Source organism: Elgaria multicarinata, chromosome 2 (assembly GCF_023053635.1).
Source record: "Elgaria multicarinata webbii isolate HBS135686 ecotype San Diego chromosome 2, rElgMul1.1.pri, whole genome shotgun sequence".
Lineage (NCBI taxonomy): Eukaryota > Metazoa > Chordata > Lepidosauria > Squamata > Anguidae > Elgaria > Elgaria multicarinata.
The window spans coordinates 141297559-141324512 of NC_086172.1; the positions used below are offsets into that span (position 1 = coordinate 141297559).

A 26954-nucleotide genomic window follows, 5' to 3' on the forward strand; every position below is an offset into this window, starting at 1 on the left:
TGTAGAAAAGGAAGATGAGAAGAGAGAGAAATATACACCACTGGCCATGGAAGTTAAAGAACTGGTAACACAAAAAATCCACAATTATCCCATTAGTCACATCAGTCACTGGCATCACAACAAAAAACTATACAAAAAATCTTCAGATCTGGAACTACCAAAATACATCCACACCAACATCCAGAAAGCAGTCATACTTAAAACATGTTCAATTGTCAGGAAATTCCTGAATCGGTAAAAGACAATGACTTGGCAAAGCCCGTCATGTCCATCTAGAAAAAATGCCACAAGCGAGAAAAGAGACGATATTAATAATTTAGACAATTCTGTTTTCATCAAATCCTCAGAACTGTTGGGGATAAACAACAGCCTCTATCCTGTTGTTGTTGATTTTTGCCAGTGATATTTATTACATAATATCTATGTTTCCATGTGTATTTAATTATTTGGAGGTCTCAAATAGTTAAACCACAAAAAATCTGGATTTAAGTTTTTTTTAAAAAAACCACAAAGCCAAAAAAACTTTGTACACAGAGACCTATCAGTGTCGAAAATGTCAAGCTTTTACCTCTTCAGGAAGCAAGTAAACATTTCCAGACATAGAAACCCACACACATAATTTCAGCTTTATAAGTAGAGATAATTCAACTGGGGTGAGAACAAGGTGTACAAGTTTTGTGATGACTCCAAATTATTCAGGATGGTAAAAATAAAAATGGATTGTAAAGAGCTCCAAAAGGATCTCTCCAAACTGGACAAATGGGCATTAAACTGACAAATGTGGTTCAATGTAAGTAATGTTAAATAAAGCATACTGGGGCAAAAATATACTGAGTTAGCAGTCACTAACCAGTAAAGAGATTTTGGATTGAAATGAAAATGTCAGCTCATCATTGTTTGGGAACTGTGAAAAAGGCAAATTCTATGTTAGGGATCACTAGGAAAGAGATTGTAAATAAATCGGCCAATGTTGTCATGCCCTTATAAAAGTCTATAGTTTTCTATATTTGGAAAACTGTGTACTGCTCTAGTTGCTATCTTCCAAAAGAGAGCTGGAAAAGGTGCAGAAAGGGGCAAGCAAAATGATCAGGGGACTGGAGCAACTTCCCTCTGAGGAAAGGTTACAGTGTTTTGGAGAATTTAGGGCCAAACTAAATGTCCTGCTAACCATGCATAGTGTAGTTATGCGTGATGGATTGCTCATTCTTGTGTAAGTACATGCAGCTCCAATTCAGATCAGGGCCACATTGTTTCAAGAGGGAGATTTAAACTTCCCATCACCCATTCCTCTCTTCAATTCTCCCCATGGTGATGGAGGTGGTGGTGGTGTGCGCCTCCATTGACTCCAATGAAGAAGAAAAGTTTGGAAAGGTGGCACAACATTGGTAAGAAAATGATATAGTGAGGAGTGTCTGTATTCAGGATTCCAGCAGCCATTCTCTTCTCCTCATTTACAACAGCCAGTCAGCATATTGTACTCATTGAGCATGCTCTGTAGGGGTGTCTCCATTTTGGAATTTGATGTGTGCCTGTGTGCCCAAGCCCAGATACATTTTTTTTTAAAAAAAAGTCTCTGTTGATGTCTACAAGTACTACGACTTCTATCCCTGGAGACATTTTAAAATAGATTTTCATCTGAACCAGGAAATGACCCGTACAGCAATAAAAAAAGTTCTTTCTACCCTGTTTTTTTCCCCTAAGTACGCCTCCCCCACCCTCCCTTTTCAGCCATTCCATTCTGTTGTTGTAGGTATTTGATTCAGTCAAGTAGAGGTGCAAAGTTATAGGAGGCATCGCAGAAAACGGGTGCTCCGAGGTGGGGGGACTGGGAGAAGGCATTGACTTCCCCATTCCCTGCAGTGTGCTCTTTCATTGCCTGCACATGCATCCAAGCACTTGTTTTGTCATGGGAACAGGAAAACAAGGTTTTTGTTAAACCCTGTGGGATTTTATAGATGAGCACTTTACCTGTACTTCACTGGATCAAACCCTAGGTTTTTCATTTTTGAGAGAATGCTAGTGTTTCCCATTAAATTAGAATCCTGTGTTCAAATGTTGGCCATGGGGTATATAAGTGTCCAGCTACTTATACCCCCACCTGTAAAACTGTGTTCTTGATGCTAGACTTGCTCCATCTATTAGTGTTGGATTATTTTTTCTGGGAAGTGACAAGCTCAACTTTCATGATTGAGGAAGGAAAAAGACACACCTGAGTTACATTACTCAGACACATTCTTGAGTAATGTAACCGGCAACCAACTACCATCTATTTTGCTCTTGTTTGCTGCGATGCTTGAGGTTTGTGAAAAGAGTTTCCCCCTTAAGGCCAATGTGTTATTGGTTAATCTATTGCCGGATTTTGCAATTTGTGCTTTGCAGCAAATTATACACCAAGTCTGAATTTTGTGCAACTGTAAAATTGCAAATCAAGCCCCAGAGTTTTGGCCCATCTTTATTCATCATATTTTACTTCTTCAGTCAACATTATTACTGGTTAATAGGTGCACCTGTAAATCAAGCTGCATTGTATACTTGATACGTTATGTTAAACGAATCTTTTCTAGGGCAGCAAGTCTATTTTTTCTAATGAAGAAGAATACCTCATCTTTTCCAATTTTCCTATCAAACGCATCCACATCATCTTGAGGCAGCCCCACAACCAGCTGCATCGATGCTCCGCTTCAATTACATGAAATTATCCAACCTACTCCCGGGTCCTTTAGGTTTTCTTTGCTATATGAGGCGCCCGCATGGTGCATCTCTTGTGAAGTGCATGATTACAAACTATTCAACACAAGCCTGTTTTAAGTAAACAGTAAATTAAATATTGTCAGGGCTTGTTCAAGCTTGCCTTCATGAAAGGAACTTCGAGAAAAGGTTGCATGAAAAGTGAAGCTTTAAGAAAAGTAGCTGTACAAAGAGTAGCGGTTTTTCCCTTTCTTTTGGATGCTTGACCCAGTTTATATTTTTGGCTCCGTCTAATTATCATCTTTTGGCACTACTTGCCTAATAAATATCAAAATGTTATTTTTGTGGGCTACTTCAGTTTTAAATGTGAATAACTTCATAGAAAATCAAAATGTTTAAATTAGTTTCCTAAAATATAGAAAATAGTAGCCTTTAATTCTAGGTGACAAATGGAGTGACAGAAAATACAAAAATACCACAGCATGGATTTTGAACATTGGCTTGTTTTAGAGGCTTTTAGGGAAAAACCCTTTCTAGTGATAGGGTCACTAGGTACAAAGGAGGACAGAGCTCTTGTATCTTTTGATTGTTGTGTTGAAAAGGAATTTCAGTGGGTTTTTCTCACCACTATACAGCAAACTGTTCCTAACCAAATTTCTTCTTATATGCAACTTTTAAAAGTATGAAAGGCCTGTCCCCATTGCATTTTATTAGGCTACATCTCAGTGACATATCCACAGACAAGATCATAATTTCTGAAGAAAACAAACAAATATTATTTACACAAACAACCATTATTTGAATCTGATGTTTTGAATTTTCATTTCTATATTGCATGTTTAGACAGAACAGGAGTGGTAGGATTTTTTTCTGTCTAAACATGCATAGGATTGTGCCATTAGATGATTTCTAATGTTGTTTATATTAAGTTGTTTGATAAGGAAACTCTGTTGTTTTTGTTTTTAAATAGTTATGTTACAAGGAACATTTGTGATTTTTCACAAAGAGGAGGCAGGATACAAATGAGATGGATACATGCATGGTGGTCTAAAATAAGTCCTAATGTGGTTTGAACAGCATTGTACTATAAAGAAGGCCCTATGAAATGCCAGCAGTAGTAATCACCTATTGGATCACCATTTTGATTCTTCACTAATTAAGAGAGTAACCCTATGGGCCCTAGGCAGAGTTTAGTTCAGATGCCTGGATCCACATTTGTCCTGGAGAGAACCGTGGCAGATGCCTCTTTCAGGTCACAAAGGCAATCTCATTGGGTAGGGAAAGTGGCATGCCGGTGAGCGGGGAGAGGAGGGGCCTGGGGGAGTAGGGATACGAGTTATCCCAACCTTCCCCAGCCTTCGTCCTTCTCCCATAGTTCTGCTAGACAGGTGAAAAAGCCCATCTAGCTAAACTGCACAGCAACGGGAGCATGGATCATCTCCACTGACCTCCCGCTATGCATAGTGTGAAGGATTGAAGGTTGATGGGAATCCTAATAGGATTGTGCCTTATATATAATGAAATTTGGTCTAGGAAATGTTGAACCAGTTCCAGACCAACTGTTATGGAAGTTGGTTTCATTATGTATGTCTATTTGTGAACAAACAAAGTGCCGATTAGATAGCAGGTCACTGTTACTGCTAGCATTTGTGATTTGAAACTAGCTGACAGCATATTGCAATTTTCATCTTGTCTTGAATTCAAATCCACATACAAGCAACTATGACAAGCTTATAGATAGTGCCATCGTTCTGGTACAATCCCTGGCCAATTCCAAATATGCTAGGATTTATTTTGGCTCACAATAACAAGTATGCATGCATGCATCTATCACAATTGAATTTGTGAAGGAAGTCCAATGTGGCTTATAACAAATAACAGAATCATGGAAATATCAATGAGCGCCAAGTGAGATACAACTGTGCCACTTGCCAAGTTTTTTTTAACAGTTTGAGTACTAGGGAACAGTTTGGACATGATAATCAGCTAGAGTACTTCCTCTAAATAAATCTAATTGATATGGGGTTGATACAAAGGTCTGTCCCTGGTGGTTTGGGGGAAGAAAGTGCCCCCTCAAGAGAATAATGTCCATAAATGTCTGGTTTGTGAGCACTGTGACATCAGCACATGGCTTCTTTAGGCATGAATGAGAGGACAGATGCAAGCAAACAGCTAATTATGGTTGCCATGGAATCAGAGAACCCTAAGGGAAAAAGAACCAAAGGCGATCCCAGGCTTAAGGGGTTGTAAGTCACAGTTGGGACTACACATTGTGGAAAGGCTCTGACTCTTGAGGGTGTTTTCTCATACTACATTTTTTAAGTGTACACCTTATATGGGAAAGCAATCAACATATGTTTTCAAATATGTATATCATACAGGTACAATAAGCAGGGAACCAGGATTAGTGCCTGTTCCTTGTTTGAGGCCTAATCTACACCAAGCAGGATATTGCACTATGAAAGCAGTATATAAAAGGCAGGAGCCACACCAAGCAGGATAAAGTGGTATGAAAGCAATATATGGTATGTGTCAATGGGCCCCAACAGTTGTCAGTGCACTTCAATACTGCTATAAAGCAGTAGCATGGCTCCTGCCTCTTATATACTGCTTTCATAGTGCAAAATCCTGCTTGGTGTAGATATTAGGCCTGAGTTGCAAACCCAGATTTTCTTCCATGTAGTTTGCAATAGTGCACTGTACTATAAACAATCGTCACCGTTTGGATCTACATGACAGGAAAAGGGGGCATTACTTGGAAAAGCTAAGAGGAGCAACTGGAAACTGTGTTTTGGACAGCAAAACTTCCAAAGAGCCTAGTAAACAATGCTATTTGACCACACCCCTGTAGAAATGACAGCTCATCACTTTAGCTATCCATTCCTCCTTCTGAGCACAACTATCTATGACTTTGCTGCCATGGCAGGAGGAAAAAATTGAGAGGAAGGAGAGGGGGAATGAGAAGCAGGGGATTATATTCCCCCTAGACTGAGTGCTATAAGTGTGTGAGAATAGGTAGGTTGTGTTCTAGGTGTGTAAAAATAAGATCCTTTCAATTACATTTTGTAGGTCTTGAATTGTAAAGACTGATTTGTGACCGGTCATATCAAATAATCAAAGGCAAATTCATTTGCACAGAGTGCCTGTAGTTTCTTTGTGATGCATCCTATGTATAATTGTCAAATGAAGTTAATTATCACCTAGATAAATACAGTAGTTGTTCTGTAGGAGGAACCTGGGAACTACAGACCAGTCAGTCTGACATCCATCCCTATGAGCAGATTATAAAGAAGTCAATCTGTAAACACCTTGAAATCAATGCGGTGATCACTAGAAGCCAACATGGATTTGTCAAGAACAAGTCCTGTCAGACAAATTTGATCTCATTTTTTGATAAGGTAACCTCCCTTGTGGACCGTGGGAACGCTGTGGACGTCATATATCTTGACTTCAGCAAAGCTTTTGACAAAGTACCACATGACATTCTGATTAACAAACTAGCTAAAAGTGGGCTAGATGGGACAACTATTAGGTGGATTCACAGTTGGCTACAGAATCGGACTCAAAGAGTACTTATCAATGGAACCTTCTCAAACTGGGGAGAGGCAACGAGTGGGGTGCCGCAGGGCTCAGTCCTGGGCCCCATGCTCTTCAACATTTTTATTAATGATTTGGACGAGGAGGTGCAGGGAACGCTTATCAAATTTGCAGATGACACAAAATTGGGTGTGATAGCTAATACCCTGGAAGACAGAAACAAACTTCAAAGTGATCTTGATAGGCTGGAGTGCTGGGCTGAAAACAACAGGATGGAATTTAATAGGGATAAATGCCAAGTTCTACATTTAGGAAATAGAAACCAAAGGCACAGTTACAAGATGGGGGATACTTGGCTCAGCAATACTACAAACGAGAAGGATCTTGGAATTGTTGTAGATTGCAAGCTAAGTATGAGCCAACAGTGCGATATGGCTGCAAGAAAGGCAAATGCTATTTTGGGCTGCATTAATAGAAGTATAGCTTCCAAATCACGTGAGGTACTGGTTCCTCTCTATTCGGCCCTGGTTAGGCCTCATCTAGAGTATTGCGTCCAGTTCTGGGCTCCACAATTCAAGAAGGACGCAGACAAGCTGGAGCGTGTTCAGAGGAGGACAACCAGGATGATCAGGGGTCTGGAAACAAAGCCCTATGAAGAGAGACTGAAAGAACTGGGCATGTTCAGCCTGGAGAAGAGAAGATTGAGGGGAGACACGATAGCACTCTTCAAATACTTAAAAGGTTGCCACACAGAGGAGGGCCAGGTTCTCTTCTCGATCCTCCCAGAGTGCAGGACACGGAATAATGGACTCAAGTTAAAGGAAGGCAGATTCCAGATGGACATCAGGAAAAACTTCCTGACTGTTAGAGCAGTGCGACAATGGAATCAGTTACCTAGGGAGGTTGTGGCCTCTCCCACACTAGAGGCCTTCAAGAGGCAGCTGGACAACCATCTGTCAGGGATGCTTTAGGGTGGATTCCTGCATTGAGCAGGGGGTTGGACTCGATGGCCTTGTAGGCCCCTTCCAACTCTGCTATTCTATGATTCTATGATTCTATGAATGCAGTAGGCTATTGCAAAAGCATAATATTAATTATACCTATAAAGGCAAGGGACACCTAATGCAGTTTAAGAATGCCAGGATGAAAGAGAAAGGCAGTTGCAACAGATTAACAGTATTAATTTGTTACAATATTTTGCATTAATAAATATTACTACACGCAGGATATATTTATATAAACAGTCCATTCACAAATATTTGAAATAAATCTGAACAAGAGGGCTCATCTGGCAATGGCTTCAGCTATTTTATAGGACAGTTATTCCAAATATAGCCTATGGGTTGCGGCTTTTCATAAAACCTAATGAATTTCTAGTTTTGTCAGCTGTTTCAACACAGATGCATTTTGCTAATCTAATGGAAACATTCTGAGCTCAGTTCCAAAATATCAATCGGTTTTAGGATTGCAAATGAATGTGACTGTGGTTCTTGATAAAAAGTAGCAAGTAATTTTGTACGTGTGTTTTATCTTAAAATGCCTCTCCAACATTTGGTACTTCTATAAATACGTGTGTGTATATATATATTTCCTTGCAGAGTTTTAAGCTGAATGTAGATAGCCACTGTGCTTTAAAGGAAGCTGTCGTAGAAGAAGGACGCCAACTTCTTGATCTTATAGTATCTCACAAATCAGGTAAATCCTTCTGAAATATTGCAATTCTTTATGTCTCCAGACTATTAAAGAATAAAGAAGCATTGCTGTAAATTACTGCATATATTCACTTCCTTATGTATTATTAATATTTACATTATCAGTTTGACCTTCAAGATTTATAAATGTTTCATATACTGCATACAATGCTGTGATACTTATAAAATGAAATACTGCCAGCAAATAGTCTGTTCATTTTATTTTGGTCTCGCTGCTCAGCTGAGTTTCAATTGAAATTACATCACTGAAAACTTCACGCTGACATGTTCTTTGATGTAGGTGCTATGGAAATAACATTAAGATGATAAATTAGGATTTCATATCTATACACATATATATTTTTACATAGCCAGCATGAGTAATTGCACTGGTAAAGGCTCCTTTGCCATTTAACCTAATTCTTAGTGCAATATTAAAGTATTTATTAGGAAAGGTTTTAAAATTAGGAATAGTTATTTCCTTTAGTTATGCTTGTCCTTTTCATCATAAGCCTTAGGTCAGGATGAATAATAACTTTTGTCATATTGTTGAAACTTGGCTTGAGTAGTTTAATGGTATGGTTTTAATCAGAACGTTCTATATTTCTAAAAATTGCTGAGTTTGTTTTGGCCTGGTTGGAAAGGATTGTTTTAGCGGAGGTTAGAGATGAAATTGTCCTCTAGGTTTTAGTGTGATGATGATGATGATGATGATTATTTGAGTTCTTACATCTGTTACTTGTCTACCTGTACATGCTCCTCTAATATTTCAAATGGATTCTCCCCTTCCAAAACATTAATGCTATAGTAAATCAGTTAGCTGATTTGCATAATTCCCTGGAGGTTGTAGAATGGTAGCAAGGTCTCAAAAACTGATGACTAGTAGGTCATTGCATATTTATCAAGAAGAGGAAATTTTAGAAATGGAAAATGAGAGCAGCAGCAAGTGCATGTCCTGAAGAAGTATGGATTTCCCTACTGTTTCTTTTACATATGAGTCACCAGGTTATATGTTACTTTAGTTTTCTTTGCTGTCTTCAGTCAGAACTTAACATGCTGTTTGTGTGTCACATTTTGACCCTATCACATAGTTTGCAATATCAATATGGCAGAATTCCTGATCGGATTTCTCAGTAAAGTGTGCCAAAGTACTTAAGGAGAAGATGGGTTTTTTTGTCTCACCCAGAGTTCTTTTGCTGCCCTTTGCTTAGGTAATGTTATTAAAAGATGAAGTTTGATGTATGACTTCATTTGTTTATCTCATTTTTGGAGAAGGACTGAAGGACATGCTGCAGATGATTGCAAGTCAATGGAAGGAACTACAGAGGCAAATCAAACGACAACACAGCTGGATTCTTAGGGCTCTGAGTATCATCAAAGCAGAGATACTGGCTACTGATGTGTCTGCAGAGGATGAGGAAGGGACTGAGAGCCCCAAGGTAAGTGGCTTGAAGTTTGTCTTATTTCCTCTTATTTCCTCCTTCTTTTGAACTAGACACCACTGAAGTTTTCTTCCACCCTAAGGCTTTTCATTTCTACTGGGTAATTTTTTCTATAAACAAAATAAAATGTCTTACTCTGAAACAATACCAAAAAGAAAAGAAAACAAAAATCCCCTGCCTGAAACTTTTTACATTTTCACAAAGAATCCCACACCCCACCGACCCACCCTGGTATGGAAATCTGCAAAGGGACAGGAAAGGGATGTAAAATATTTAGTAAACAAAACATAAAGTATCTTTAACATGAATAATCAGAATGGCTTTAAATTGTTTTGTTGCAACTATAAATCACTATAATCAGTGCAATCACTCAGCTCTGACATCCATTAGCCGCTTGGTTACAGCAAATTAACAAAGAAGAGAGAAAGTGATTCATTATCTCATTCCTGTTAATGACTATCAGATGCATTGCCTAATTAGGGGATGGCCATTGCAGTGGGGAGAAGGTCATATGCTTTGCCACAAATCTTTTTTGCTAGGAGTTTAAGCCTTCCATGATGGTGCATGTGTTGAATATATCAAGTACTTTACAAATAAAGTACTGATATCCATATCTATTTAGTGATGAATTCCTTTGGAGCCATGAAAGCAACTTCCCCTTATGGAAAGAGGAACTTTGCTGCAGGGTGAATAACTTTGAGGCAGGGGAGAAAACCTGTTAGTTCCTTTTTTTTAACAGCGGTTTTTTTTTAAGAGAAAGGGAATGATGGACTCTTAGTACGGGTAGATGAGAAATTTTAATACAAAAGGAACTAATTCACACTTCCTGAGCTAAAATGCGAATCTGAATGAATTATCCTTACATTTTTGCACTTCTCCATATTTTGCAATGCCATTTCCTGATCAAAAGACGCTTGCAAAAATGTGTGCATTAGAGGAAATTGTACACGGAAATGCATACATTTGGAGAAATGCGTATACAGATACATATGAATATTCACGCTGAATTGTTACAAAAAAATATTGCAAGCAAGTGTAGAAATGGGGCTGAATACACTTGTGCTTCAAAATGTTTGGAAGTTGTCAAAATCAAATTCATGCATCCCTAACTCCAGGGCGCTCTTCAAAGAAGAATGGGGAGGGGGGACTTAATGAAATGGATCCTGAAGTACCTAGCCTTGGATTATTTTGATCTCCTTTTAGAAGGCTAAATTTCAACTTTCCCATTTATCATGTGTAAAAAAAACAATCCAGTATACTTTTTAAAACAATTTCAAAATTCACAGTGTGTGGGGAGGGGAAATGTGTCATTCATCACTAGTGACATCACACGGACTATGCAATAGTTGCCCATGACTGTATATTAATACTGTCGGTGGTTCTGGGGATAAGGTTTTGATTTTTCCAGATACAGTTTGAGACACTACAAAAAGCTAGGAAAAAAATCTCTGAGACCAAAATGCAACAGGAGAAATACAGATAGCTGAAGAGGGCAAGAGCATTCCCTGTTCTCTGTATATGCACTTAGTTACTCAAGATGAATATTATATTACATTTCAATCATTTAGAATATTATACTAAATAGTCATTGAGCATTTATTTATTATTTATTTATTACATTTCTATACTACCCATTAAACTGAAAATCATAAGATACAAAAATATAAGAAATCATTTAAAAAAAACTTACAATTTTAAACAGTAGAATAAACTCTAAAAGTTTAAAACAAGCTTAAATGTTTTTACAACAGAATAAACCACAGAAAATGGGGAACCGAGCTGTCACCAACGTTGGTTTCAGGGCTTAATTCCTGCCTTTGTGTGTCTCCTTCATGGCCTGTTTCTGCCAATGGGTAGCCATTTCAGCTTAAGGAAATATCAGTTAGCTAAGACAAGTTTACCACCTAACATCCATGAGAGGGAACATTTGCTAGAATGGGCTGCAGATCTTTCATGTTGGGTTTATTTGCTTATTATAAATATATATATATATATATATATATATATATATATATATATATGCCACCCTTCAATATAAATATTTCCAGGGCAGCTTACGATAGATAGATTTTATTTATTTGCTCATTTGTTTAGAAAGTGTCTATCTAATCTTTCAGCTTCCATAAGCCTCCACCAGGTGTCTTCCGTAATTAAACCACATAGGGACCTGTAAATAGCAATAAGTGATGTTTTTATTTATTTTATTTATTTATTTTATTACATTTATATACCGCCCCACAGCCGAAGCTCTCTGGGCGGTTTACAACAATTAAAAATAGTAAACATTAAAAGTATACAAAATTTAAAAAACCTAAAAACAGTATAAAAACAACAGTATCCTTTTAAAAACAACAATGTTTTAGCCCTTTCTCTGTAGGCCTGTCTAACAGTACTATCCTATGGGAGCTTCTGTCTAAAGTATGCTGATTACCAGTCTGTCCTCAACAAGGTGGTACTTTATTTAGGGTGCAATCCTATTAGGGTGACCATATGGAAAGGAGGACAGGGGTCCTGTATCTTTAACAGTTACATAGAAAAGGGAATTTCACCAGATGCTGATACATACAAATGACACCTGCTGATTTCCCCCCATTTTTACTCTAGAATAAAAAATAAAACCAACGGATCACTATTTTTTCAATAGAAATTGCAGGTGTGGTGAGGGGGCTGATCCAGATTGGGCCCATAGCAGTAGGGAAAGGGTTAGAGCCCCTCCTTATCCAACCCTGTGCCTACTCTAGAATAAAAATGAGAAAATGTCTGGTTTGGGCCTCTATCAGTGGGTTTCCATTGTAAGGTGGCATTTCATAGAATAATAGAATAGTAGAGTTGGAAGGGGGCTATAAGGTCATTGAGTCCAACTTCCTGTGTAGTGCAGAAGGCATCCCTGACAGATGGCTGTCCAGCTGCATCTTGAATGACTCTAGTGTGGGAAAGCCTACTACCTTCCTAAGTAATTGGTCCCATTGTCATACTGCTTAACAGTCATGAAGTTTTTGCTAATGCCCAGCCAGAATCTGGCTTCCTGTAACTTGAGCCCATTATTCCAGGTCCTGCACTCTGGGATGATTGAGAAGAAATCCTGGCCCTCCTCTCTGTGACAACCTTTCTCGTTCTTAAAGAGTGCTATCATGTCTCCCCCCAGTCTTCTCTTCTCAAGGCTAAACATGCCCAGTTATTTCAGACTCTTCTCATAGGGCTTTGTTTCCAGATCCAGGATCATCCTATATACCAATTGCTTAATATCAATGTAGTGTCCAGAAAGCAAACCTTTCAGATTAATAGTGGGGTACAACTTGTTGAAGTCTTGGTGGAATATGAGAAGTGTTTTCTTCTTCATTCAGATTATGAAGATGTCATCAATACATCTCAGAAAGATCTAAAAAGATTGTAAGATTCAGTCTGAGTAGAAATTTAAAGTTCTTGTTTCAGGAGTTAGCTTATTATTCCTCTACACTGTGCTGTCTAAATGCTAAAGATTATATAATGAAATGGCATGTGCTATCACTTATACAGGGTATTCAGATTATACACTTCTTATGTTATAATTGTAACTAATATATTCCAAGCTTGGTTAACTGTATTGGAAGATCTAACATGAATTAAGAGTGAAGGTTTTTTAATTTTATTTTTGCTGGGCACCTTGTTCCATTTTACATTTCTATTTTTTTGCAAATGGACCATTTTATATTTTAAAATATTTATTTATTTATTTATTTATTATTAGTACTGCTTGTTATACATATATTTACTAGCAATCCTTATAATACACTTAATATAATAAAATCCAGTAATTATATAAATTAACAAAAGTAATTTAGCTATCTCCTCCTCCTCCTCCTCCTCCTCCTCCTCCTCCTTCTTCTTCTTCTTCTTCTTCTTCTTCTTCTTCGGTGACTGAGGAAATCCTAAGAACAGACCAACCAATATGAACACATTTATAAAAGAGAGGCAGCAAGCTAGAACATGATACACTTATTGTTCATTAATTATCCGTTGAACAGTTTACCCTCAGGTTCCTGTTACCGTATGTGTGTTACTACTGTCCACTAGGCTCAATAATATAATACCTACTCTTCGGATTAGTCTGGATAATCCTGAAACAAAAACAAAGAAAAAAGCAAGTATCTCAACTAGGGATGCCAGAATTTCATTTGATCTGAATTTTTAGGTGAACCAACCTCATTAGGAGTTTCCAAACTAATATGCAGATTATAATACAGTCACCATTTAGATTCCACACTTTTCAATACATTACAATGCAGTTCTCAGCTCAAAAACTGTGTGCAAAAATGTGTGTGTTAGGGAAAATTGTATACAAAACTGCATCTGCTAGGAAAATATGTGTACAGAAATGAGTACATGTCAGAAATATACATACAAAATGTGTTTGTTAGGGAAAGTTGCATAAATAAATGCACATTTTCAGGCAGATTCTTTTTTAAAAAAAATCATAGAATAATGCAGAAATTGGACAGAATTAATATATGATTTTATACATACAAAACTGATACACATTCATTTATCCCTAGTATGAACTCAAACTCTATGGGCTGGATCAAGACTAAATTAGTTTTACTAAATTCCTAATGAAATTAATGAAGCTTAAATTAATCACAACTAACATTTCACTTTTTTCAATAAGAACAAAATGCAAATAAGGCCGGATCCACACTACTGGTTTATTGCAGTATTGAAGTGCACTGATAACTGTTGGGGCACAATCTACATTCCATATACCACTTTCATATTGTTATATCTTGTTCTTAATCCACATTTGTAATGATTTGACACAAGGTGTAGATCTGGTCTAAGAGTCTGGATTCAGCCCATTGAATTCTAATACTAGTCAGTGTTCTTAGTTTCAGAACACTTTGTTTTAGATCTATTTATTTATTCATTTATTTTTGCATTTATATCCCGCCTTATCTTCCTCCAAGAAACCCAAGGCGGCGTACATAATATTCCTCCTCTCCATTTTTATTCTCACAACAACAACCCTGTGAGGTGGGTTGGGCTGAGAGTTTCTGACTGGCCCAAAGTCACCCCATGGGTTTCCATGGCTGAGTGGGGATTAGAACCCAGATCTCCTGACTCCCAGTCTGACACCTTAGCCACTACACCACACTGGCTCTCTTTGTTTTAGATAAGGTATGGGCAACTTGGGTGGGTCCAGGAACCATTTTTGACCTCCCAGACATCCCCCCTCCCTGCAGACTGGACTCCTGCTGACCCCCTCCTTTTCCTCTATGGTGCTGGCAGTAGTAGCAGGAATGGATCATGGTAGCAGCAGGGAAGGGAAGGGAAGGTGAGTGTGAAAGGACTTCCAGAAGAAACGGAAAGGGGGAAGAGAAGTGAGAATTCCAAAAATAAATTCCAGTGGGCCCAGTTGACCATGGGAAAATGTGCAATTGGGCCTGAAAAAAAAGTGGCATATTTGCCCATGGGGCCAAAAGCGTTGCCTACCCCTAATCTAGACCATGTCATGGGAATTTTGCCAGTTTTTGCTTCGGCTGTCACTGCAGCACTGGGATTGTGGCAACTCGAAAGAAGCAACGAGGACCAGTTAACAGGTGGGGGGGGGTTAAATGCTATGGATTGGATCCAGAGTTTTATTCTTCTGGCAGGAGTGTCCCTAAGTGGAGTTCTGCTTAGAAAGTTCCTGTTGGAAGAAAGGTGGGAAGCAAAATTTGATGATTTCCCCATCTTCTGCAGCCCCCCACCAGAAGATGCTGGAGACTCCAATTTTGGTGGCTCTGTAAATCTACTCCGGGCTTCAATCAGAACCAGCCAGAACTTCAAAAGAGTCATCTAAGGCATTGAATCCTATCCCCAAAATAGATTAAGCACCTTAGACAGCTCGTTTAGAAACCTAGAGTGGATTCACAGCCCCACCAAAATCAGAGCCACCAGCCTCATCTGCATGACTTCCCCCACTGTTCTGGGATGGGATGGGCAGGAATTTGCATAGATCACTTCCTTCCCCATTGATCCAGCAGAAAAGTTTCACTGGAAGGCTTTTGCTGGATCCAACCCTATATGTTGCTTTTTATTAAGTTGCCAGTTCTTTTGCTTTTGGATTTTAATGTGATATTTATTAGGGAAAAGGAGAAACTCAAGACATGAGGATTTTTGCAGGCAACTCCTCCAACTAATAGATGCTAAGTTTATTTTTAATTCTGTAATTTATTACCTTTAAATTGATAATGTTTCACCTCAAGTATTGCAAAAGTATGAATCCTCCTTTTGTAGATTGAGAAAGTAATCAAAATAAAAAGACAATAATAACAAATAATTCTAGATTTCCACATAAGCTTACTTCAGAAGCCATACAAAACCTGTGAAGTATAATAGAAAATCTAAGGAATATATCTAGGGGGTATTTTTCTTTTTTCACCTTGTTGAGAGACAGCAGAAGAGAGCTGATTTTACAAATCTCCAAAGAAACCAGAACTGGTAAGTATTTCAAAGTCTCTAGGAAAATTTTCCCATAGGACTTTTAAAAACTGTTTTCACACTACCATGGGGCCTTTTTAGAAGCATACAGAAGGACGGAAGCTGCAATTTTAAAAATATATTGTAAGCACTCACATTGAGGAACTCAGACTTTGCATATACAATTATGCCTTTTGTTATGTGACAGGTGTTTTGCTTATTCATAACTAGAAATAGGGTTTGGGGATGTATTCGATTTGGAAAACAGTTTTTTTAAAACTATATTTAAGCCCTTCTCTTGTGGTGCATCCTGCCCCTGACCTTTAAATATAAAAAAGAAAGAAGAAAGAAAGAAAGAATATAAAGGCAGGAAGGAATATTTAAAGTTCACCTAGAAACATATTGTAATTTCCAGCGAGAATTAATATAAACATTTTAAAACTGAAACTTGATACGTTTTAGAAATGCTTTTTGTTAAAATGTTCCATTTGGATAAATGAGATCCAAGTAGCAATCGTGCATCCACTTACTTGAGTGTAAGCATTATTGAGCTCAATGGGACTTACTTCTGGAGTAGTCATTATAGGATTGCACTTAGATAATTAAGGAATATAATAACAATTAGAACAGATAATACACTTGGTTCATATATGATACAGTTATTAATACAGTAAGCTTTATTCTTGGGGAAAATAATAGCACAGTCCTTTCCCAGTTGATACCCCAAAATGTACCCCTATCCCCTCTGCTCTTTCCCCGTTGCTTTATCTTCTTCTATCTTGCTTTTCATCATTCTATTTATTGGTAGGAATGTATGAGACATTTGTTTCAGTTCATTTTTCATCAGGATTTACCTACTTCACATCTTCTGGACAGGGCTAGTCCTGGCAAGATCTACACTACTGCTTTAGAACAGTTTGAAACAGTACTGACAACTGGCCCAGGACACACTCCATGTACAGTTCTCAAAACATTTTCAAAGTGTCATATCCTGCTTGGTGTAGATCTGCTGCCAGCCAGTGTAGACGAGACTCATCTACAAGATGAACCAATGACCTGACTTGGTATAAACAGCTTCCCATATTCCTGTGATGGCAACAGCACAGACATAATTTAAATATTGGAAGCTTCGTTATTCTAAATGGTTTTATTCTTCCTACAGGGACAATATTTGTTTTTCAAAGTTTTTATTCCAACTTTAGTTATGTTATTTATTTATTTATTACATTTTTATACCGCCCAATAGCCGAAGCTCTCTGGGCGGTTCATGATCCATCACCTTTATTTCTAGTATTATTTATTGTTATTACTATGCATAGTAGTAACCGATTTTTTATTCTATTGCTATAGGGAAAATGGTACTGACAGGAATCCTTACAGAGAAGTGGATTTAATGCATTTATGTAAAGCAGTAACTGAGTTTGGACACAGCAAGCCGTTTTTAATCAAAAGTAGAAGTGAAACCTTACAAACATCTGTGGCAGTGCTTAGGGGTGGGGTTTATACTCATTCTTGTAATGCTAATCTATGGTTTAGTATTAAGTTCAAACTGGCCCAATGAGTGGCACAAACTACCCATCATGGAAGTGAACAGGGAAGAGAAGGGAACTTTTTGCAAACTCTAAATCACTCTTTAAATGTCATGGTGACATTTAGGATGAGCTTGCACAGTCAAAAGTCCATGTGGGTTTGTTTGCCAGGAAAATAAAATGGGAGTGACTGCTCTGAGAAGTCAAAAGCATAATTTATACGAGGTACTTCTACTAAGAAGTAAGCCCTATTGAGTTCAATGGGACTAATTCCCTAGTAAGTGTGCATAGTATTGTAGCCTTCACTGACTATACAAACTGATCCAGCATGAAAAAGCCAAATTTGTTGGTAAATCTCAGAGGGCGTTTGTAAAATGGCTACAAAAATTTAAAGGAAAAAAGGTTGAGTGGTAGCTATAAATTGCCAATCTATGGTTAGGGACTCAGATGCATCTTGATAGTTCAACCTACAGTGTGTCTTCTGTGATGGTTAAGATTAGTATTATGATACTGAAAAAGTGTGAGTGAATTGATTTGGAGTTTCTGATCAATACAGAGAAATGTCATATACGTGAGTGGATATTTTCCTTAGTTCATCTAAAGAGCTTTTCGGCTCCAGGTTTCTAATCTCCAAAGATTCATATTATGATCAATCTAGTGATGAAAACAAGTTAGTGTAGCAGTGATTTGAACGTTGGACTTGAGTTGCCTTTGTCTATCTTTCAGAACTGGATTGATTCATATTCTGTTACTCGAGGTTTTTAGATAAACGAACACATCAAGTTGGTTTAATTATATGGCTGTGGCGAGTATACTCCCCACTTCCCCCCCCCTTTAAAGTTCCTCACAGTTTGTAGAACATGATGGCTATTCACTTATCATATGAATTGAGGTGAATTCAGAAAACCGAGATGTAGCCTATAAGGAAAAATAGAATTACTGGGTTCTCTGGATTGGGGGAAATTTTGAGGCTGCTAACAGTGTCACAAGATAGAAAATTATCCATGTAACTCTCCATCTGTTTGTGCACAGATTACGTGCTACTTTCGCTAAGATTGTCTGTACCCTCATATCAGGAACCCTTGTCCCACTCCCATCTACACCTCTTATGACATGGGATTATGTGCTGCCTGAACGTTTATGCATGTCTCCACACTTCTGGAGCTACTTTTTTAATTACCATAGGAGAATATTTTGGATTTGTAAAATGGGTGGGGTAAAACCTTTGCACTTTTTTGTGAAATAGATGCAATTAAAACTCTCTATCTCTCGAGTCTCTGTATTTTTTAAAAATGTCAATTTTCTCTCATGAATGTACTTCCTTTAGACTGTTATTCCTTTAATGTTATTCCTTAATACTAAATTCTGTTCACCGATTTAGGTTTATTAGTGCGGTACCATTTGTTCTTTATTATTGATTGTTGTGGTGTTTCATGGCTGAGTCACTAACAAAGGGAAATGTTTTGTGCGAAGAGGCATTAAGTATACTTTTCTGCAGTGGTTCAGGTAACAGTCTCCTAAATCAATTCTGTCCTACACCAACCATTGTGTTCTGTTTTCATAAATATTGCTGTTGTTGTTTTTTAAAAAAGCATAGAAAAAGATTAGCCTTAAAAGATCTTTATGTGCATATTTATACAGAAGTTATCACAATTCTTGTTCAAGGGTTTTTGTTTTTGCTTCCTCTTACAAGCATATTGCCTCTGTCATATTATTGAAATAACATTGCACATCTGGAGATGAAAGGCATTTCTTCATTCCATTGGCTAGTTAGCAAAAAGTCACTGCACTAATTTCCCCCCAAAACATTTTACACTTTTATTGTATTTGGGCGTTAAATTAAGTGTTCATATCTTCAGAATAAACTAACACCTTATAAATATTACTGTGTTTAATTAGCAGTTCGGTATTTGAATTTTTGCTGTTACGGTTGATGTTGAAGAATGATTATCTATGTAATAGAGAACAAAAGGAACACTGATGTGAACAAAGATACTGTTAGATAAAGGCAAATTTTAGGTTCTGCATGTTAGCATTCTTTTTAAACTATTTTAATTACTTTCATACTCTACTGGTTGGGTGGCATATTTCCTTTTTTCTTTCTTTTTTCCAATACTAGCCTGTTTTAGTCTTTCAGCACAACATCTTATAGCAACCTTTTTATCTCTAGAATCTCTTAGTTCTACTCCCAGCAGAATACATAAAACATAACTATTCTCCACTATGGTGGGCACAAAGGGAAAAACAGGTAAAACAATGTTTGAAGACAAAATCTATTTGGACATCCTAGATTTTATATCTGGCAGACTTCAAAATGTTTTATGCTATGGTAGAATTGACAAATAGACTTAGTGGTGAAAGAGTTTTAACACTGTAAATCAGGGGAATCCAGGCCTCCATAATAACAGTCCTTTTTCAATATCAGGAATGTAATGAACATGACATATTTAGCATCCACTTGTCCTCTCCTTAAGCTGATACCTTCTGATACCTTCAGCACCTTCTGTTACCACAGACACCAGTCATCTGTTGGAAGATACGGGCTCTTAACCAACCCATAGTTTTCCACACACTCGGCCTGGATTGTGTAGTGGTAGAAAACAAAAGTAAATGGCAGATATTTCACTTAATGTTTAAAAACTTGTTCTTTAGACATACCCTATTGGAGATTTTAGATACAACAAGAATCTCCTAAATTAGAGGCTTTCAAAAGTGTTTATTGACCTACGTTTTAGAGATTCACCCCTCATGGAAGCTTTTCTTTCAACTTCACAAATCCCCTCCCTCCACTGCCAAATTTGGCTCATTCCGCTGATTTACAATATTCCTTCCCAGTGCACAAGAATACTCATTAGTTGACAGATACCCACTGATCAAGAGAAAAGCCCAAGATTTAGCAGGTCCAGAAACATTTTTCAGTAAGGGAGCCCTTGAATTTTCAGAATGTTCAAGATCCTTCCTTCCCTCCTCAACTTCATTTCCCCCGTTAACTCAGCCTCCAGACCACATTTCATATTTTCTCTTATCACCTGCCAGTCTGTTTGTTCCCAGCAGTGGGAGGACATATTTTCCACTTTAGGAAACTCCAGACAGCTCTGCAATTCTAAGTGTCAGAGGGCATCCCAGGTGAATCCATTTTTCTACTTTCTACTTTAAGGAATTTGGAGCAGAAATGTATTGTCAGCATGAAAGCACTCCTTTTTTCATATATGTTGGGATACAGGGATAATGCATTCATTTAAAAGCTCATATGAGTAGCCTACCAATTCTAACATCTGAGGAGGAAGCCGCAGTTGTGTACGTAGCAGTGTTCCTTGTCCACAGAAGAAGTTGGTTCTTCATATACACTATTCTACCTAGAAAGGCCCAAATTTATATCTTTAATCAGAATGTATGGAATTAGTGAGGAAATTAAGCAATTGATTTTAGTTCTCCTTTGCTACAAAGTACCTCCTCGGGGTGGAAGAACACAGAACCATCTCCCTTTCCTGATCCAATGTCACATTTTGGGTCTTGAGATTAACACAGCTTGTTCTGGCCATGCTGTTGTTCCTCAGAGGAACAACATGGGTGGGTGTGGAGGGGGATTGAATGAACATATCTCATGCCTAAAAATAAAGCATTAAAGGCACAATCCTATGCATGTTAGGCATTAAAAAGTCCTAAAACTCCCAGCATTCCCCAGCCAGCTATGCACCCTAAATAACCCACTGAGAAATGAACCTCTCCAAATGGCACCATTGAAGTTGGTTAGGGTGATCATATGACCAGATTTGCCCGGGTTTTTGGTGGTAAATCCGGGAGTGGGAGGGGATATCCGGATTTTTTTTCAAAGAGCAGCTCTAATGGGAATGAACAAAAATGCTTATAACTCTGTCATTTTTTAAGATAAAGACATGAACCTTGGCACAATGGTAGCTCTTAGGAAGGGCTTTAGTCATACCAAGTTTGAAACAGATCCATTCATCCATTGATTTTTAAGGATTTTTTTAAAAATTGAGGTTTTAAAATTATTATTTTTAAAATAGTTATTTTTAAAGATAAAGAGATGAAACTTTGTACCATGATAGGATTTAGGTAGAGCTTTAGCCACACCAAATTTGAAACAGATCCGTTCATCCATTCATTTTTTAGGAATTTTTTAAAAAATGTGGTTTTAAAATTATTATTTTTTAAACTGTCATTTTTTAAAGATAAAGAGCTGAAAGTTGGCACCATGATAGCTTTTAGGTAGAGCTTTAGCCATATCAAATTTGAAACAGATCTGGGGCCAGTAGCAAACCCTGTTAACAACGACAGCAGCTTGCAATGAGTGAAGATACAGTCAGAAAAGATATTTGAAGGAAGGGGAGAATGTAACACACAGAGTATAGCAAAAGCTTCAAAGTACAGCAAAACCTACAAAAGTAGGAGTGAGTGAAGTTAATTTCAGATACATTGAATCTCTCACTTGTTCTTTATTTCAGTGATTTTAACATTAAGATGTTATGTAGAACAGATTTGTCTTAAATGTGTGCTGTAAAATCAGACATGTGACCAAGGCTATGTTCGGGTGGGCACGCCCCCTTGGTACTGGACACGCCCCCTTGAGGGTGACCATGTTGTCCTCCTTTTTGGTTTCCAAAATATGGTCACCCTAAAGTTGGTCCTTATAAGAGCAACAGAGAGAACGAACTACTCTGACATCAGTATCATATAACTGCTTCAGCCAAAATTAGTGAGACACCTGTACATGGAGTTAACTACAAAATAGGATTAGGAAATTTTTTTTTCAGGTCACATTTTAATACAAATGCACCTATATGAACTGAAACTCAAGTTACCCTTCAAAATTCACACTTGTCAGAATTTTGCAATGGAGCTTTCTAATCACAAAATTCATACACAGATGTGTATGTTAGGGAAAATACTGTTGAAAATGATGCATCATGGGAAATTGCTTGCTAAAAATGTGTGTAATCGGCAAAAATGCGTACAAAAATGCATGTTTAAGAGAAAACTGCACACACAAAAATCTTAGGACTTTTCAAGCAAACTAAAAAATAATCTCAAAGTTTGGGATCAACCAAATTTAAGACTAGAGAAATTCTCAAAGTTCAAGATGATCTGAACTTAAAATTGGAAAAGTGAGAAGTGTGAGAAACTGCATCTGACAGACTCATCCATCTCTACCCTTAAAAGTTAAATTAAGGCAAGCAATATTTTAGTATGACATTCTTAAACATGGGGGAGTTCCCAAAAGGTAACATGAATTAAATACCTTGAGAGCCTGTAAACATCTTCCTGGAGTCTGTAATTTAAACACTTCCTTTATGTTAATTCTAACTTGAAATTACCATAGTAGAAATTAACTTTAACACATTTGCACACAAAAATAAGCCCTATCAGGCCAGCAAAATAGTCAGGGGAAGGGATACAGTGCTCTCATTTTCTCATTAAATAAACCCTGTTTATAGAAAGTAAGATGAACTGCTCAATAATTACACGTGGAAATATGTCCACAGCATATTTGTTCTAAATATCATATTTATGGGCTGGTTTTTTACTTTGTTTTTTATGCTTATAACTTTCTAGTCGCAAAATCATTTTTGCATATTTTAAAAATTAAAATATAAGTGTTTTAAACATAAGGCACTCCCCTGCTGTAACTTTGGATCTTTTTAAATTGAATGGATGATATTTTAATGCTCAAGATTTAAGGGTGTAATAGATCCAGGCCTTTGTTTTGACCCCACCACAAGGTTTCCAAATATGGCACACCTAGAATGTATTTTGTGAATTTCTTCTTGATTTACCTTGACATAAATACCTTGGAATATAGAACAATCCTTAATTAAAATAAATTTAAATCACAGTATGAAAATGTTTATTTTTTTAATACAGCAAGTACTGTTGCTGTTGTTAGTTTGTTTTTAATTCTTGAAAAAGCATATTAAAATTAACTTTTCCCCATTTGCCTAATGTGTATATAACTAAACTTCCTTCCTACTGTGAGACAGTTTCATTTATTGCTATTTGCAAACAGCTTAAAAAAGATGCATAGTGGATTGGACTAGAAACTCCTTGAACAGTTTCTTTTGAAATAACACTACATACGTTAAGCTCAATTACACATCCAAACAGCCACAGCACACTTTTAGTAATTTATTCATTGATTTAACATAGTACCCAGAAGAGTCATGCCTGCTGTCAATTTTGTAATATATTATGTTTTAAATATACTCATGCTCAGCCATGCACGCCATTAAGGTGTGCATAAACCTGTGTTTTTCTCTCTTGACAGCTATAAATGTTTGTTATTATTACACAAAACATATGTTCATGTTGTTTTTGTCTAAATTATTCTATCTGGGGCTATAAAGTTTTAATGTTATTAGTTGCCCTTAGAATTTTAATGTTTCACTGCTGTAACCTTCTTAGGGTTTCTCTGCAATTAAATAGGAACTATTTCAGTAAAGCCTGAAAGAATAATATATTTTATACAAATAATAAAAAACTCCTCTTACTTTTTTTGTTTGTATAGTACAGAGTTTACTCAGTCACATTTTGCATAAGGAAACCTTTCAAATAGTATTTTCCAATGAGGCCTTGTGTAACATTTAACATTTGTTGAGGTGGCAACAGCCATTTTGAATAGTTTGTCCTAAAGGGTCAATTGCAAGTTTTAATTCTCAGCTTGTGGACAAAACGTGGTGGGTTGTTCTTCCATTCATGCATGGATGGCCCATTGATCTAATAGAGACTTCTATGAATAGAAAAAAGGAGGAGGCAATTTTTGCTGATTGGGGGTTGGGGAACAGCTTAGGAGTACTGTGGAGGGCTGAAGATGAAAAGGTGGATTTGAGAAGAACCCAATGGGACACAACCTATTGAATGGTACAACGTTTCTCTAAGCAATCCACATTTTAACTCTAACATTTCTTTAAGATTTGCCCTCTTTTTTCTCTCCCTTTGTATCCACTTCTACTTTGTTTTCTCAAATTTTCAGTATAGTTTTGGTATTTTATAAGCATAAGAACAATTTCGTTTCTGAGAACAAATCTCTCAAGGCAGTATGGGGGTTGCTTTCAGACATTAACTCCTAATCCAAAGGCATTGTGCAGCTATTCCATCTTTTCCTCCTTGACAGACTTTTTCTAGTAAGAAAAAAGATGGAATAAACAGTGGGAAAGCATGGGAAGGTTAGAAATGGAAGATGGTCTGGACCATGAGGCAGGGCAACTGCATGATAAAGAGCCTCACCTGGAAGAACCCTGAGTCTTGGACTCTCATACAACCTTCTCCCTCTCCTCAACACAGGAAAAAAGTAAAAGGTGAACTAGACTGTCCCACACTGGCATGTCTCAGTAAAGAATAGGGAAATAAATGTGATATAACTGAGATCACTAGTTACTTTCTTCTCACCTCACCCCTTAGACATCTGGTTCGCACATAATGAGAAGCAACTGTAGGTAAATTTCCCCTTGGGGTTTTTTGTTGTAGCAGCAGTCTCCATTTTGAATATTTGAGTCATGGTGGGGCACATTGTAGCTTGATGTTACGTGTGAACCCAGCAAGGGTGGGTTGTTGGGATGGTTAAGAAGCCATAAAAACTATACAAAAATAATTATTATTATTATTATTATTTATTTATATAGCACCATCAATGTACATGGTGCTGTACAGAGTAAAACAGTAAATAGCAAGACCCTGCCGCATAGGCTTACAATCTAATAAAAATAAATAAGCCCAACAACCCATGCTCATTGGGTTTACACATAACAACAACCTATGCCCTCCCCCCATTGCAGCTCAAGTACTCAGAATGGCGGCCACTTCTACAACAAGAAGCCCCACAAGGAAATTCACCCATAGTGGCTTCTCATTATGTGTGAACTCATAATAGGTGAGACTTCTGTCCAGAAAACAATAAGTGAACAACCTTTGCATCTGATAGGCACTGTGTTTAAATCAAACCATACAGATTATACATATCACTTCACTATGTCTGTATTTGCACCTATCATATTTATCTCATGATAGATTAAGACCTGCTCAGAAACCACACTTCTCTAAATTGTAATTTTGACCACCGATGAGATCCAAATCAAAGGTATGGAACTATACGTCATTCTAATCCCATATCTCAGGTCAGCTGTAGTTTATAGAACTATCAACTTTCAGTATTTTATCTCAACACATAACACAGACATTTGCATCAAAGTACATAGGGACCAGTTTAGTTAGTCCCTCTTCTATGGTATAGTTAATCTTGACCTATATCTATTCTATCTTTCAGTCCAATCATCTCAGTTTTCTTAATTACTTAGCAAAATGGCAGTTTTCCTCTTATCTTACTTTCTATTTCTTGCCCTCAAAATGTTATATGTATTTTCTGAGACCTTCATATACATTTACTATTATATGAAGTTCTTCCAAGTATGTGGTGAATATACACAATGGAAAGGAAGTCCTTAGAAATGCTTGTTAGAAAGAGAAGCCTATAATGTATATATTGCATCATTTGTTAGAGATATATGGCAAAAGCAGTATGCCAGGGTTCTTGGTGAAACAATGATCTCTTATAGATTAAATACTGTTAAATAATTGACTGTACCGGAAGGAAAGTTTCCATGTGAAGAGAAGTGCCAGAAGGTCAATTATCTCTCAGTAATGACCGTATCGGTCATTAATGCTATTGGGGACACAACTTTAACTTTTTATTGGAGTTTTTATTAAAATTACATTAGCTTTGATTCAACTTGAAATTGCAGTGCAACCATCCAAATTTGTGAGTCAGAAACCAAGAAGCAATGAACATGAAATTACATGTTCTTCTGAAAAGCTGATGGGTCTTTAATATATTGTAATCTCATGCATATTCTCAGAGCTGTTGTTAGTACATATTAGCTGTTATTAGAAGCTATTGAGAAACCTTTCTATTAAAATTGCGTTGGGTGGTCGATTTAATGAATGAGTCCTAGTCAAAAAGCAGAGCATGTGCTTTCTAAGCCAGAAAAAACCACCCAAAACACAATCCAGAATAAAGTCCTACAACTCCATCATCCCCAGCCAGAAGTCTTTTTGTCTAAACATACATAGGATTGCATCTTTATAGCTATTGTCGTCCCTCTGAGGGCTTCCCCACATCCTTGTGCATCCTCAGCTCAATGAGAAAGTGTTCCACTGTAACCAAAATTTCTGGATCTTAAATTGGAAGGCATTAATTAGTCTCTCTGTAAAACTGAAAGTATGTGTGTGGGTTTGTATGTCCAGAAATTTGGCATGCAGATAGGTCTGGCTGAACAATGTACCAGAAAAATCTTTTAAAACCATGATTTGGGGGGGGGGGGTAAAGTAATTTTTAAGAATTTAATAAACCTAGGCTTACGCCTACAACTCCCAGCATGCCTTGGGCAGGAGTGAAGACTTACCAGTCTTTGGCAGCCATCAGCTGGAAGTGGCTCAACTCTTCCCCTCAGCTGGACCCTACTGACCCAAATCCCATCCTCATGAGGCCCGTCTGCCCAGCCTTTATCTCCCCTTCCTTGGGCCTCATCCATGGGTTCTAAATGAAGAAGCTGAGCAGAGTCAGTGCCAGCAGCTTCTCCTGCCCAGCTCCCATGGCCATTGCCACCATCGCCATCCTGGGC

At 37.4% G+C, this 26954-nt stretch overlaps 1 protein-coding gene across 3 annotated transcripts in view; it reads left to right on the forward strand.

Annotated features, from left to right (window-relative positions):
• The window catches only part of AKAP6 (A-kinase anchoring protein 6), a 314138-nt gene that overhangs the window by 130861 nt on the left and 156323 nt on the right, over nucleotides 1-26954 (forward strand). For all 3 annotated transcript variants that reach the window (XM_063117789.1, XM_063117791.1, XM_063117790.1), the window contains 2 exons: nucleotides 7824-7920; nucleotides 9192-9355. In XM_063117789.1, coding sequence (XP_062973859.1) covers nucleotides 7824-7920; nucleotides 9192-9355 — 261 coding nt within the window. The remainder of the gene's footprint in view (nucleotides 1-7823; nucleotides 7921-9191; nucleotides 9356-26954) is intronic.